Source organism: Aristolochia californica, unplaced genomic scaffold (assembly GCF_029961685.1).
Source record: "Aristolochia californica isolate CCGP_79_NKW_82.1479 unplaced genomic scaffold, dmAriCali1.0.hap1 SCAF_14, whole genome shotgun sequence".
Lineage (NCBI taxonomy): Eukaryota > Viridiplantae > Streptophyta > Magnoliopsida > Piperales > Aristolochiaceae > Aristolochia > Aristolochia californica.
The window spans coordinates 1,686,304-1,701,980 of NW_027181815.1; the positions used below are offsets into that span (position 1 = coordinate 1,686,304).

A 15,677-nucleotide genomic window follows, 5' to 3' on the forward strand; every position below is an offset into this window, starting at 1 on the left:
CAATACAAAAAACATGTGGTGTGACGCAAAATAATTTTTATATTACCTTCCTTGACATTATCTAAATAGTAAGAGATACATATATCGGGGAACATGGTGAAGCGTATCACGCCCGACAGCTTCTGGGTCGAGACGTGGAAATTTCACCTTAGTTAGCAAATTAGATTCTAATTACTAAAACAACCCGGATTTCCCAAAAAAAAAAAAAAAAAAATTGAGCCAGCGTCCCACACGTCCTAGCAGAGAAAATCCCGAAAGGGAGATGACTTCGAAGCTGCAGCAACTTCCTTTGCATGGCGTTTGTCTTCTCCTCAGGAAGACATTCTTTTTGTGCTTATCTTATTCAAATAACTCCACGTTTTGAATCTACTTTGAAGCTTCTTGATTATCACCGAAATCTTTCCTTGGAGACCTTTTGTTCCCTTCTTTCTCCTTTTTCTCCAACGTAGATATCTTTTCCCCACAAATTACCTCAGAATACATTGCAGAAGATACCTTTTTGGATAGATTTCCCCAAGGACAACTCTTCAATAACCAACCTGAAACGGCAGAAAAAAAATGGCTCATTTTCGCTTGCAGCCATTTCTCCACTCATTTATGGTAATTTCTGCTGTATAAATAGGGAAGGAGACCGCCTCAGGAAAAATGGGTTTTACCTTTTAGACTCTCTTTTGTCTTGTCAAAGATGGAGAGAGGGGTTTTGTAAGGAGAACAAAAACCCCATTAATGGAGCTTCCTATATCAATCCAATGGCACTACATCTACATGTGGTGATGGCTACTTCTCTTTGTTTGTTTCCTTTTGTTTCTTTTTTTACAGTTTTCTGTCTGTTGTTTCTTCTCGACGCCTTTGAGCAAGAATGGAACGAGAAATGATTTGCCGTGGGTGTGCAATAAAGGGGTGGAGGTATTCTGAGTGATGTCCTCTGTTACATGACTTTTTGTTATTTCCATCTCATTGAATTGAATGAAAGTTCTTTAGTTTATCTATCAAGCTCTATTATCTGTTGTGGATGAGATGGAAATGGTCCTGGTGCAAATACGTATTGTGGGATTCCATAGTGGGACTGCTGGTGTCTCCTCTCAGGAGTGCAAGCAGGCCTTCTCTTGTTTAATATAAACTCGTGTTGTGCTTTGTGTTTCTATTTGTGTTGAAATCTAAAACAAAAAACAAATCTAAAAGACATAGAAAGCTCTCAACTTTTTTCTCCTGGCTCATTACCAAGCAATATCAATGTGTTTGAACTTTTTTGTTTTTGTGTTTTCTAATATTTGAAATCAATTTAAAGAAAGTCTCTGAATTCAGAAATATTAATCTCTTTAATATCAAAATCAGACGAAAAAAAATAAGATTGCTTTCACCCCAATTGTTGCAATTTGCTGAAGTATGAATTTCTCTACTTCAAGGTAAATGAGTTTTATTCATGGGACCATTTACATAAGAGAATGTAAATGTTCTTTTGTTAATATATCGATAATTTGTTCCATAAATTTTTTTATTGCTATGATAATGGCCGATAGGGGCACGAGGACGAGACCAACTTCCTTGAAATAGAAAAAAATGAGCCAATAAAACGGAAGACTCTAATAAGTCTATTTACATCGGTGAACGAGTCCTTCACATCGGACGAATGAGAATTTTCTATTTCAAAGACTCTAATAAGCATAATCAATCGTTAAGCTCTAACCAAGGATAAAAAGGGAGTGGAGGATTAAGAGTAAGTTTTAAAAATTCGGACCATAAGTAAGTATTTTAATAAGGTATTGAATGCTATTGTCAAACTTCAATCTGATTACATCAAACGGCTTTCAATACGCACTCACTCGAAGATTTTAAACAATCTAATGTTTTATCCGTATTTTAAAGTAACATCATTGGGCCTCTAATGAATAATTTTATATTAATATACAGAGTTACTTTGTATTAATTGAAATTATATAATTAGGATTGTATTGGGGCTATTGATGAAACTCATATCAAAACAAACATCCCAACAAAGGGGAGGACAAAGCCCCTACAACCTATAATTTGCGTGAAAGAGTGTTTCAAGAGGAGAGGGGAAGGGAGGGGGTGTAGGGCCAATTTCTGTCAATTGAACAAATTAAGAGTGGAAGAGAGCAATTAATATTGTTACCCTATCATTCATCTAAGAGGAATCCCTCATCCTTCCAAACATGGGTCCACTTGTGGGCCCTTTTTTTATTGTTATTTTTAAAGGTTAATTATTTTCACAAATTTAATGATGAGTCCTCAATAGTTTTATTGTTCATATTTAAATTTTGGTTGTATTTGCACTAACAATATTTAGTATGTCACATTTATTAAATTATCCCTACTTCTAACTAATTTTTTACATGATTATTGAAAATAGGGGAGGCATCAAATCCAACCAATTCACAAGCAACTCAAGCTCAACTTGGTCTTAGCTCAGTTCAATTCGATTTTTTCTAAGTCGTGTCAAACTCAAACATAGAAGAGTTTAGTGTTAACTGAAATGCCATCAATTAAATTGTTTTCGTTCTCTACTAATTGTTATGATAAGGATAATCAAGATCATCCGAACCTACATCAAAAGAAATGGTATCGGATGTAATCTTACTTTCCCTTGATCATTTTTTGAGTCTTATGTTGTATCGGTTTTGGTGAGTTATCATTTTTGTTTATGTTGTATAATCTCATTTATAGGCTTATAAGAACTATAATGACTAATTTATCAAATTTGTGAGTCTTTTATGGAGTAATCAAGGACCAACAAGGACCCTGCTTATGAGTTGTCAATGAAGGTTTATTTAGATAGTAATGGGATGTGAGGATAGGAGTTTCAATTTTATCTATTTACTTGATTTTTTTATTTATTTCGTACTTGATTAAATGCTTACCTAAAATAATTCAATATTTTTTTGTGTTTGAATGTATGTATGTGATTAAATACGATTCAAGTGTATTTTTCAAGAATTTGTAATATTTTTTAGAGATTTTATTATATATTAAAATGGCATTGTTTTTAGATACTTATATATATAGTTGTGGTTTTTATACATTTAATTATTATTATTTTTATTTTAGTTTATTTAATTGATTAGATAAATAGGTATATAAATATATAAAGAATAACTCATTTTGTGTACACCTAGGTATGGGCAAGGGTCAAGTCGGGTTTCACATAACTCGAACTTTTAAACCTGAAACACAAACTATAAACCTGAAACCCGAACCCCAAGAAACCAACACCATCCCCGACCCGTTTCCAAATTCATCATCCCGTCCCAACCCCTGGCCTCGACCCATAAATATTGGCCCATTAAAATAATTAACCTATACAAATCATTAAAATTTCTAAAAATTACCACCATAGAGTGAAAAATTAATACAAAATATAACAAATAACCAATATGTTACGAAATACAAACTCATTATTCAAATACTTCCCCTTACATAATCCATAAAAAATCTACAAAACCTGTAATAATTATAAAAAAATAAATTTAAAATACAAAAGTAACAACTAGAATGATATCAATAGACAATATACACCTATAACACGTTCAAATTAAATTTATACACCTAAAAAATAAAAATAACACAAAAATAACTACAAATTAAATCTAACATTTCAAAATGAAGTAATTAAACATACATCACATTGTGTCATTCTACCTCGATCAAAATATCAAGTACAACACACTAAGTCAATATCCTAGAATACCATAACAAGTCAACAATATCAAATTATCAAATTGTTTACATATTACACTACATAATATCTCAAAAATTTTACAACCATATCCTCACAAGTCATAACTCATAATAAAATATCACAACTCGATCAATCTCCAAATAGCTCCACTCAGAAAAGAAACAAGTTTTTTCAAAAAAAACGTCAACCAATTACCAACATTTAATAATAATATTTTAAATTAAAAATATGCATACAAATTTACCATCAAAACCAAATCAATTTCTATCAGCATCACCATGTAGCTTAGCCGAGATAAAAATAGGAATACAAGTTCTTTTAAAAAAAATAATTTCAAAGTCAATTTGTATTTTAATAGAAACAAATAACTATTAAGTGAAGTAATAACTACAGAAATAAGCCTACTACTGAATTCAGTTTCAACCCAATCTTGCACATACATCAAAGCCTCTATAATATCTAGATGTAGAGTACTATGATAAGCATTAATCACTTTACCTCCTGTGTTGAAAGTTGACTCGAATGAAACTGTAGATATATGAACAACTGATATATCTCATGCAATTAATAACAATATTGAATATTTCCAAGTAGAAATCTAATTCAGATCTTGATATTTGTTCACTCATGTTCTCCTTAATATATGATTTAAATTCTGATAGATTGTTCTCTCTACCAGGATTCATGCTTGTGGAAGATGCATTCATCTTTACAATGGGTGTTCCTTTTTTCTTTTGATATTCCCTTAAAAGCATGTATAGACATTCACGAACTTTACAAATTTCTTCATTTTCATCCACATACAACTTCCGGTAGTAAAACCCAATTATGTCTAGTTTATACTTCAGATACAGCATAACTCCAATGGCCAAAATTAAAGAGCAATTCTTTTGATACTTGTCAAATTTAGTAAGCATTGTTTGTGCCATCAAAGAAACAGTATGATCCATGGACCTACACCACTTACTTAAAGATAACTTAATATCACACATTTTTGCAAAAAAAAATGTTCAATGTGGAGTATTTAGTGCCTATGAAATAACTCAGTGACCTCACAAAACACCTCTAATTTAGAATATATTTCATTTGCCATTCTCCACTCTTCTTCAATTGGTAATTCCATGTTTAATTTTTTACGTTGTCTCAAACATATAAATACATCTTTATATTTCAAAACCACTTGAAGCATCTTATAGGTGGAGTTCCATTGGGATCTACAATCCAAAATCAACTTTTTTTTGTAAGAAACTCTCAATTGACGAGTCATTTCTTCAAAATTTTCAACTCTATAAAAACTTGAAATCCAATACAAAATCTAATCTCTCAAAACCTCTATTATTTTTTTGTTTGTCCAAGACCTTCTTGAACAACTATGTTTAAAATGTATGCAACACATCAAACATGCAAAAATTCTCCATCAAGCAAAACAAGGTGAGAAAGTTGTTCCCTAAGTAATGTTATCCAGGCATCATTAGTGGAACAATTGTCTATAGTAATACAAGACAACTTTCTTTCTATACTCCATTCCAAAAAGGAATCCAACAAAGCTTCACACAACACATCTTTCGTACAAGGACAAGGAACATAAACAAACCTAATGAAAAAAAATATGAAAGATCTTATCAATGCTAGTATAAACATAATATAAGATATGCAATTTATAAATATCATAAATAAAAAGTATAGATATAAGTCTAAGACCTACCTCAAGATGCACTTTTGTAACTTCCAAGAATCGTCAATGTAGTGAGACAAAAAAAAATAAACATAATTACATAAAAATACATCAACAAACAAAAATTAGCTTAAGACAAAAGAAAGCAAACATAATAACATAAAAACGCATAAACAAACAAAAATTAGGTCAAGACAAAGGTTCAATGTCATAAAATCGAACATAAATCAAACATAAAAATACATATAAAAAAAAGCATGAAAAAATGAGTAATCACAAAAAATAAAAAATCAAACACTTACAAGTAAAGATTAAAAAATAAACGGATTACTGTAATTAAGTATTCAATAACTTCATTTATAAAGATAATAAAATTGACATAAATGTAATAGCTATTTAATTGTAACTATAACAATTTAAGAGGAATAGAAAATATTTATCTTAGAATTTATTTTAAAAAAATAGGTTATTAAAGTCCATTAAAAAATCACTAAGATAAATATTTCCATAAATACCCCAAATAATGGTATTAAATCGCATGATTTTGTTAATTAAAAATATGTCATTTAAATTTTAAGGAAGGACTTTATGGGTATAAAACCCAGTGGATCGGGTTTGGCGAAATCCAAACCCGACCTGAAAACCGGTGGGTTTTTTTTTCAAACCCCATCCCCGACCCGGGGGGTGTAAAATAGAACCCGTTATTGGGTTTAGGGAACTCTACCGACCCGACCCGATGTACACCAGTTATACAAATCATGGGGCCTGTTGGTCGAAACGGATCGTCTTTGTTCTTTGTATCGGCATTTCGCTCATCCAATGCCGACTTTGTGGACTCGCTGTCCCGAGTCTGAGATGAAGACGTAGCGTGTTCATGTCCAGCGAGCTCCAGGCTGAAGTGCGTGGGCTGAAGTCCGTGTTTAAGTATTCCTTTTTCGGTTTGACGGACGACGGGAGTAGTACAACTTTTTTGTTCCCTTTAAAATAAAAAGAAAAAAAAATAACTGGAGAAAAATCTTCTTATTTTAATTTCGGGCTTCAGGCTTTAATGTCTAAATCAGGATGTTCTTGGAAGGAACTCTGAAATGGGAAACTATATTCTCGGCATTCCAAACACGGAAAGCTAAACGTCGACTATTCCCTCCTAAACTTAGTAGTAATTCAATAAGTTGCCGTAATTGGGCTTTCCTGTCATGGAAATACAACGAATTACTTCAATTTTCCTGCCGGAATCTGCTCAGTTTCACTTTAATGGTCAGCACGCCAATCTCCGGAAAAGGGTTGAACAGGGGTTTTGGGGACGACGACCCGGTTTCGAGATTTTGAGGTTTTTACTGTTTCATACTTTTCGATATGCAAGAAAGCAAAGGCACCCTTCTCGAAACCCAAATGCGAACGGAGAATGGGAATGAAGACGAATTTCCAGTGGGCATGCGAGTCTTGGCAGTGGACGATGATCCTGTATGTTTGAAGCTGCTCGAGACTATGCTTCGACAATGTCGATACAGAGGTTGCTGATTTTCTACATAAATTTTGATTTCTACCATCTTTACTGTGTTCAGTGTTCTCGTTTAATTTCAAGTGTGCCTCTCAGTTTTTTGAGGCAACATATACGTACACACTTAAACATCAGTTCATCCAATGGAACAAAAAAAAAAGACACACACTGAGACTCATTGCTTCGCTTTTTATAATGGGTTTGAAACAGAAGAACGAGCTGAGTGAATTCAGGCTTTGGCATGTCTTTCTTATTGAAATACATTGGTTGGGACGTGTAACTTATCAAAATTCATGGTTGTTTCTTTTGTTGTTCTCTTGAACTTAATTGTTTTTCAAGCTATCGAGGATTGCATAGACTAACCCATCCAAGTTTCTTCTCTTGGAGTATGTTACGCAACAGGTATACGTAAGTCAATTCATTAGGAATTTTTGGTTCTGTTAGTAACTGATGAGTTTGCTGTAATGATAAATAGTTTTAGCTATGTCAAGTAAGCTAATCAGGGGAAGTGTTCTATGAGAGTCTCATGCAGACCAATATTTTTTACGATGTATAAATTTGATGATGTTTGGATCTGTTTTGTCCTGTCTGTTTGTTCAGGTAGAAGCATGCTAGATTAGGACTAGTTCATGAATTGTTTTTCTTTAAGTTGTACCTGACCAAAAGAAAATGGCTACTGCTTACAGTTACAGTAGCTTCACAAGCTTTGACTGCCTTGAAGCTTCTAAGGGAGAGAAAAGGTGAATTTGACATTGTGATCACTGATGTTCACATGCCAGACATGGATGGTTTCAAACTTTTGGAGATTGTTGGCCTTGAAATGGATCTACCTGTGATCAGTAAGTGATTATAGCAGTATAGACATGTTGCTTGAATACAGTTAGGGGTTCTTGATGAAATTGGATTTGATTAAAGCTTCTCCTGATGTAATCATGATGTTGACTCAAATCTGAAGTAAATTGCTGCAGTGATGTCTGCAAGTAGTGATGTAAACAGTGTCATGGAGGGTATAAAGCATGGAGCTCGTGACTATTTGGTGAAACCTTTTCGAATTCAGGAGCTCAATCTCATCTGGCAGCATGTGATTAGGAAGAAGTTGTCTGATACTAAAGAAGCAAATGACGGTGGAAATAAACTTCAAAGCACAACTTCCAAGCCCAGTAGAAGAAACAGAGAGCAATACAAAGAAAATGAAGAAGACACTTATAGTTATTCAGATGAAGACTTTTCAGCACATAAAAAACAAAGAGTTTCATGGAAGCCCGAGCTGCATTCAAAGTTTTGTGATGCTATTGAACTTCTGGGAGGTGTTGAAAGTAAGTTATTATAGAGAAACATATACATACTTCAAATTATTTCTCTTCTGAAGAAGTATGTTTTTCATAGTTTCTTTCCCCTGCAGAGGCAGTTCCAAAGAAGATTCTTAATGTTATGGGTGTGTCAGATCTGACCCGAGAAAACATTGCCAGTCACCTGCAGGTATCTTTTCAATTATTAAATCGTGTTGCTTGTTTTTGTTTTGTATTGTTGACTGATTAAAGGAATCATAATGCTTGCAAAATTTTGACTTACATATCACTAGTCTTCTGTTTTCTGTCATTCAGAAATACAGGACGGCATTGAAAAAGAGAACTAGCAATTCAACAAGTAACTTTGCTGAACACTCAAACAATACTCTTCTGTCCTTCGAGGATGAAAGCCTTGATGTCGCAAATTCTTCTGAAGGGTTCAGACTTGTTGGATGTAATAATACTCATCCTGGGGCATTCCAGTTTGGTTGTACTCCCAGTTCCCGTGCTTTTGATGTCTCTCATGTGAATGCTCCTTCACTCATACTTCCTCAAAATTCACAAAATCTTTTACTTCAACAGTGCCTTGATGCTTCTCAAGTGTTTCCTACAAATTCACCATTAATGGAACAAGTGCATCAGCATTCTGGACGAAATGGACTAAATTATCAATCTATTCCTCCAAGAGCTAACCGGTTTCTTCCTCTCAATAGTACTTCAGAAGTTCCTAATTATGTTACAGGTTGTGGCTTTGGACCTGGTAGTCTTGGTGCTTCCCGTGCTTCAAATGATTTTGTTCAACATGATTCACTAACTGGAACTGTTAGAAATGCGCTTGCAGGTAAACTAATTGTATGATGTAAAGATTTTTTTCTTGTTTTTGTAAGAGAAAAATAATCAGAAGAAAATTTTCTCCATTTCTTATGAACGATTCTAAGCAGCATTCAAATCAATCTACTGCGAAGATGTCATATTATTACTTTTTTTAAAAAAAAGACGGGGCAAAAATAAACTTTCTTTTTCTTTTTTTTTTTAAAAAAAAAACTAAAATGGTGTTTTTTTTTTTTTTTTTTTTTTTTGCATTTAGGACTCCATCCAAGTGCAAATCTTTCTGTGTCGAGTGAGATTGTGAGTTTGGGCTTTGGAGGGCAAGTGAAGGGAGTTCCTTTCGAAGCACAAAGTTGCCATGGGATCAGAATTCCAGGAACTGGTGGAATGAACTTTCTGGAGGGTCCTCCAGAGTACTTGGACACAGAACCCATACTGCAGCCTAGTAGTTCAATCTCCACAGATGACCTAAATGCAGCAGTTAAGCAGGTATAGCATCTCTGAGTCTTCAATAATCTATTTTGTGTAAAACATAATAGTGGAAAGAATGTTCATATGCTAGAACCAATTCTAATGCTACTCCACTATATGCAAAATACTGGTCAATGGAAAATATGTATCCACTATTCTCTCCTAACTCGTGGATTTTTGTTGTCGATGTTTTGTTCTTGAACTTCTAGTCCTAATGATTGTGAAAATTGGAATTAATTAGTAAATCTCAATGAACTGTCGATTGGCAATACACCCTGTTTTCAGCATCTTGGTTCCTTGAGCATCTGTTTTATTTCTTGGAAATTTTACAGTTTTTTGTTTCCTTTGATTTACCATGAGTTTCTGTGGGTAATGTTCTGGTTTTTTATATTTTAATACAATGATTTTTATGTTTTTTTGGAGATTATTTGTTAGAGAAGAACCAAATGAACTAAGAAAGTTTTAGAGCAGATATGTTGATAGAAAATTATGGAAGTAGTTCATATGGGTTTTAGAGCCGATAATTCTTGCTTTCTATAACCTGCTTTAGCCATTTTACTGTCACTGACGGATACCAAAAGAAAGAAAAGAAGTTGCTTAGCAGAGATGCGCTTCTCATTGTTGCTTAAAAAATTTCTCTATCTCAACACTTTCTAGTAGTTCTCTTGCTGGCTGATATTGAAATAACTTCTGGTCTTTTACCTGCTTTTGTTTCAGTTCCACAAATTACAAGATTTTAGAGGAGATCTAGCATGATCTCACCAGCTGCGGACTGTACATAACTTCTCCGAGAACCAAGCCTCAAAAGGATAAATTTGAATCATGGATCATAATAATGAGATGCCCCTATTTCACCATGTTGGGTTGGCTTCGAAATTCAAGAATGGATATAGAAATGAAATAATCATATTCTGTGTAATCTTTTGCAGGCAACATGAGAATCCACCAGTATAGATGGTGGATGAGTTGTCTTTTTCCCCTTAATAGTAATCCCTCCAAAGATTCACAGGAGATTTTTCTGAAGTTTAGAGGATAATCTATTAGCCCTATCTTGTATTTTTTGTAAATTTTTCAAGGAATTCTCAAGTCACTCAACTTAAAGTTTCTAACAAAAAAAAGCCCTTCAATTTAAATTTCTCAGCTCTAGTTTGAGCCTGTTTAACAGATGAAGAAACAAAATTATGTCATGGATGTATTGGCTCTATTTAGGTTTCATGGAAAATGACGGAAATTGTTCCATATAATCGACATATCCAATAAGTTGTTCCATATACGGTTATTTATTGATTGATTAAATGATAGAACGGATAATAAATTCTAAATTATAACTAAATATTACACGATTCTTAGAAAATAAGACACTTGAATCATATTTTATCTCAAACATATATTTACTCAAATAGAAATTGAATCAACTTCTCTTATAGATAATCAGGTAATCGAATAATGGGATACAGAATGACTCATATCCATTTTTATTTTATTAAATAAGCGTAAATAGTAATCGGGTAAATTATCAAAATACCCATTTGGATAAGAATTTTTATTCAATTTAATAAATTTTAATAAAAAAATCAAATAAATTGGTAAAATTGACACCCCTACACTTATAGGAGAGATTAAGATTTATAACAATGGATATCGTAGCAATTATTTGCCTTTATTTTGTAAGGGTAGTTTCAATCATTTTTTCCTCAAAAAAAAAAAACAGTAATGGACATGAAACAAATAAACAAAAATTTTTGGGGTTTTTTGAATCAGGCTCAGAGAATCAGAGTTATTCCATGGCGGCTTAATGAATCTCACAACAAACATTTACTTAAATAATCACCACAAACGTAACTAGTTATGCTCAAAAAACAAATCGCCACAAGCAAACAACCCACCACTACGAGCTCTCTTCTCTCTCTCTCTGAAGTCAACCAAAAAAACGAGAAACACCCGGAAACATGTCTGCTGTAAGGCCCCCACTAACATAAGCATACTTCATCTCTACCCATGGGCGGCTTCCGAACGAGCACAACAGAGTTTATAACATCATCCTTTGGATGAAAGATTGAGACAACTTCAAATCCATGCAGGTCTTCCTCTTCCACTATCGGATACAAGAACGCCTTCGCTCCATTGGCACTCCTCACAAGCAACAGCCCTCCACTCCTCATATACTTCCTTATGTGCCCAATTATCTTCACTTTCTCCTCTTTCTTCATCCCCACCAGAGCAGCCAAGAAAATGCAGTCGAACGACCCCAACTCCTCTCTCACACTCATTATATCACATGTTGTGAACTTCATCCTCCTCTTCAATTCTGCGTCCGTCCCGACGAGCTCCCGTGCCATACGGTTCGCTAGCTCGTCAATGTCGAAGTTTACAAACTGTGTTGTTGTCATGTGACGAGTTGCCATCACAATGGAGGTCAAGGGCATGGGACCTGACCCAACGAAGGCCACACTCTTGGGTTGCTCCATACCACTCTGACACAGGATGTTGTACTCCAGGAGCGCTAGCTTGACATAGTTGCCATAGTAAGGAAAGAGGGTCAACTCATCGAGTGGGTATGAGAACTTGGAGAAGAAGATCGAATACTCGAGCTCCAGGAGCCCTTCGGCACGGCCACACAGGCTAATGAGACTTTCACGCATAAGCTGCACCTCAGGAGGCAAAGTGTGGATGTCTATGGAAGATGGTAGAGTGCAAAGCTTCACAAGCTGAGTGAAGAGACTGTTGACAATCTTGGAAGGCCTTAGAGATTCTAACATAGAAATGCTGGCATGGATTTTCGTCACGCCAGAGATAATCAGCTCGGCCGGAACTTGGCTCTCGGAGAAGGATTCGAGGGAAGCCATTTGATGTGTGTCTTGGAAGTGATTGGAGGTGGTCACAGTGGGATACAACGAGGGGTTTCCCTCGAGTATTTATGGTAGAAGACATGGATTTGTTGACAGTCAAATAGTCTCCAATCTCTCATTTGTTTAGTATAAATTGGAGTGGGTGGCTTTGGAAAGTACTGTTAATTGTTCTTAATTGAAGATTGATAGGGTTCAAAATTGGTTTAAAGAAATGCGAAGGATGTAATGGGGAGATTCCTTTCATACACTGGATATGGAGAAAACTGGGAAGCATTGTTGAGGTAAGCAGATACTATAAAGAGCTGCGTTCATACTGGAAGGGAATTGAAAATGCTAATGAGATCCATCTCTTCTGATAGTGTGAGAAATGCCATCTTGGTCTCCTTTTCATTTTTAGAATTAAAAATCCTTTTTCTGAATAAACTCCTTTTATTTAGTATTATAGCCTATATATTATAAAATATCAAACTAGAGTCATGTGTTACAGTGTTAGATTTAGGGGTGGCACTAAGCTAAACCGGTTCACAAATTGTTCGAGTTCGGTTCAATTTCAGTTTTTACATTTTTGAAATAAGGCTCGTTAAGTATAACAAACTAAGCTAAAAAATTTCCAAACTTGACGTATTGCTCTTGTTAATTCCTTCTTTGGTTGATAATTAGTCTTATTTACCTCAAACCAATCCCCTGAAGTTTCTTCATCGACTTCTTTCTTCTTCCTTTTCTTATCGATTTCTTTTTACTCCTCGTTTGTCGCGTCCCCTTCTCAAGTGATAATCATACGCCGCGTGATCTTCGGAAACTTACGTCGCGGGTGGTGAAACTCAAGCACAGAAAGCAGCTTCATCAGGTTCTGTTTCTCTCATTTTAACAGGTGTCGGCTGTTTTTGTGCTGAGGGTGGTGTATTGACGATTGGCATCCTGTGACTGTTTCCTTGTTGAGAGCAAGAATATATTAACTGTCAATTCCATTCTAAGCGTCGTCTGTCTGGACGGGCACTAATGAATTTTTTGTCTGTCTTTCATTAATAATTTTTTTAAAAGATTTTGTTGTCTGTTTCTTTGTAGTTCAGGGGCATGCAATATCTAGCTCTATCACACCTATGGAGTCATATTTTTCTCTTATGAGAATGCTTGATAGATCCATCTGTTTCATCGAATGTGCATCAACAATTTGGTAGGGATTAGGTGAGGCTCAAAGAACTGATGAAGCATTTGAAGTACTTGAATCTCTGGAGCATGGAAGACTATTGGAGGGTCCAAAATTATCACTACCTCTTCTGTATGGTCTACTGAATCCACTAATTGAAGCAGGTATTTTGCATTAATTTTGTCAGAAATGATTTTTGGTTGTTTACAGATCAATAGACAAGATCTCGTGGCGAACTGATTCAGGTTTTCTTAACCTTTAGCTGGTTTAGTGTACTTAGGAAGGAGTCCTTCTATTATGATGTACAAATTGTTGATTAAGATCATAATCTGACTATTTCCTTGAATTCCTTTTTGTTCTTCTTTGTTTATTGGTGATTTATGTTTCATCTTCTCATGCAGGATGGCCCATGAATCTCATAAAGCTTCACCTGTCATTTCAAAAGATTAATTACTTTTCACGAGAACTAGGTCCCTCTGTTACTGCTAGTTACAGTATCATTCAGGATGGAAGTAAAAGTTCATTGGATTCCTGTGATAGATTTGATCGTTTCTTATTTATTATCTAGTATCTCCAACATGAGCTTATCTCATAACGAGAATCTTTGGTTGCTTAGATTTTGGAATTTGAAAACGAATATTGTTGATTAGAGTATTTTCTGTTCCTTCCAGTTGGATGCTCCACTTCCAAGAATGATGAGAGGCCTCTCTCCTTGCGTGACAACATCCAGTTCCACTGGTCGAGTGATTGAACTACCTCTGGAGAAGAGATACGAAATGATTATAGTTAGATCTAGCAATATTTGCCATAGTAATTACAACTCAAATTCAAAAGCAGTAAGAGTTTTTAAACTTGATCATTTGTTTGAAATTGCTGTTCCTGTGTCAGAGGTTGATGAAGCTTTTTGGAGAACTTCCACATAATAAAGAAATTGAAAAATGTTCCATCCATCAAGGTTCGATCCCCACAGACTAGTTATTCTTTAAAGAAATCTGATGTTCCCTCGAGGACTGGGTGGAGTGAATTCTTCTTTCTGGGTCTCTGCTTTGAAGGGAACAGCAGTGACCTCCCTCCATTATGACGAGAAGTAAAAATTATTTGAAACAATAAGGTTCCGCCTTCTTCTTAGGAAACGAAAAACAATCAAAGAAGGTAACGTTGAGGTACTGCTAGCCATGTCCCGGCTTTCTTGTTTATCTTAAATTTCATGCTGCTGTATCTTGACAAGAAATCTTTCTTCCCTACGCGGGAATTAGAATTTTACATGTCAAGAAGAACGAAGAAGCTTCCCTCTTGCTGGCTTTCCATGCGATCAAAGCTTGATCGACCGACCCTTGTCTGCAGTAATAGGCACGTCTGCTCATTCCTGTTTCATCGGCCTCAGTCAAGTAGAAACAGCCCAGGTACAAGATAGAGATCGTATCTCACTCTCTGTCAGCCCTCAGTTTATATGTTTAATATTCAATAAAAAATATTAAAATTATTAAAATATAATGAGCAATAAATAAGGATCAATTAAAGGGTATTAAACCTGCAGATTTCAGAGGGAGGGAGAGAAGCACTGACGGCCACATATTCGACAACCAAGACCAAGAAGCGAACAGGCAGGTGGTTGCGGGTCAACTTGCCCTTAAGAGGGGCTTTAATGCGAAGAGAAATGCAGTTGAGAAAACTGCATAATGCGGGGAGAATTCGTTCCATTTCACTGTGGAAATTCGATGGAGGCGGCTTGCCCACTCAATTGATTATGTTGATGAAAATCTCCAGACTACTTCAAGCTCCATCTTCAAGGTACGGGAATTTATTCCCTAACGAATAGTTTTAGCTTCAACTTACGTCATTTGATGCTTTAACTTGCTTGATAGAGAAACAACACCATATCTAGCCATTTGTAAATAACGATGGCCATTAAATGTCTTGCTTTTTCTTTTCTTTTTTTGTGGAAAATAACTTCCTGATTTTTTATTTACTCTTTGGTACTATTGAAAATAAGAATATAAAATTAGTAATTTTATTTTAGAATATTTTCATGAAAAATAGAAAAAAAAAATTGAAGGTTAATCTAAATATAACCTAGCTTAATACGAGAATTAAAAACTCACTCCTCCCCCCTCTAGTGCTAGTATTTAGTATAAATACAATAGTTGAATCTAGTTTTATATTTACTCCAAATCATATAGCTTCTACCTAACAGGGTTGTTTGTCTCCAAAATATTGGGTAAA

At 34.9% G+C, this 15,677-nt stretch overlaps 2 protein-coding genes across 2 annotated transcripts; one reads left to right on the plus strand and one right to left on the minus strand.

Annotated features, from left to right (window-relative positions):
- Positions 1 to 6,725: 6,725 nt before the first annotated feature.
- On the plus strand, positions 6,726 to 8,923 carry LOC137950181 (two-component response regulator ARR10-like). The gene is made up of 6 exons (XM_068796563.1): positions 6,726 to 6,882; positions 7,557 to 7,709; positions 7,839 to 8,186; positions 8,273 to 8,349; positions 8,475 to 8,854; positions 8,902 to 8,923. Exons 1-6 carry the CDS (start codon positions 6,726 to 6,728, stop codon positions 8,921 to 8,923), a joined length of 1,137 nt encoding a protein of 378 aa, XP_068652664.1.
- Positions 8,924 to 11,428: 2,505 nt separating this feature from the next.
- Positions 11,429 to 12,304, minus strand: LOC137950182 (nicotianamine synthase-like). The gene has a single exon (XM_068796565.1). The coding sequence runs from the start codon at positions 12,302 to 12,304 to the stop codon at positions 11,429 to 11,431; it is 876 nt and encodes a 291-aa protein (XP_068652666.1).
- Positions 12,305 to 15,677: the final 3,373 nt, after the last annotated feature.

Excerpts from the sequence above, each read along its gene's own strand:
- LOC137950181 (XM_068796563.1), top strand. The coding sequence starts at position 6,726 with ATGCAAGAAAGCAAAGGCACCCTTCTCGAAACCCAAATGCGAACGGAG. Across the intron at positions 8,187-8,272 it reads ACTTCTGGGAGGTGTTGAAA|AGGCAGTTCCAAAGAAGATT; the intron begins GTAAGTTATTAT and ends TTTCCCCTGCAG. Across the intron at positions 8,855-8,901 it reads ATTCCTCCAAGAGCTAACCG|GTTGTGGCTTTGGACCTGGT; the intron begins GTTTCTTCCTCT and ends ATTATGTTACAG.
- LOC137950182 (XM_068796565.1), bottom strand. The coding sequence starts at position 12,304 with ATGGCTTCCCTCGAATCCTTCTCCGAGAGCCAAGTTCCGGCCGAGCTG.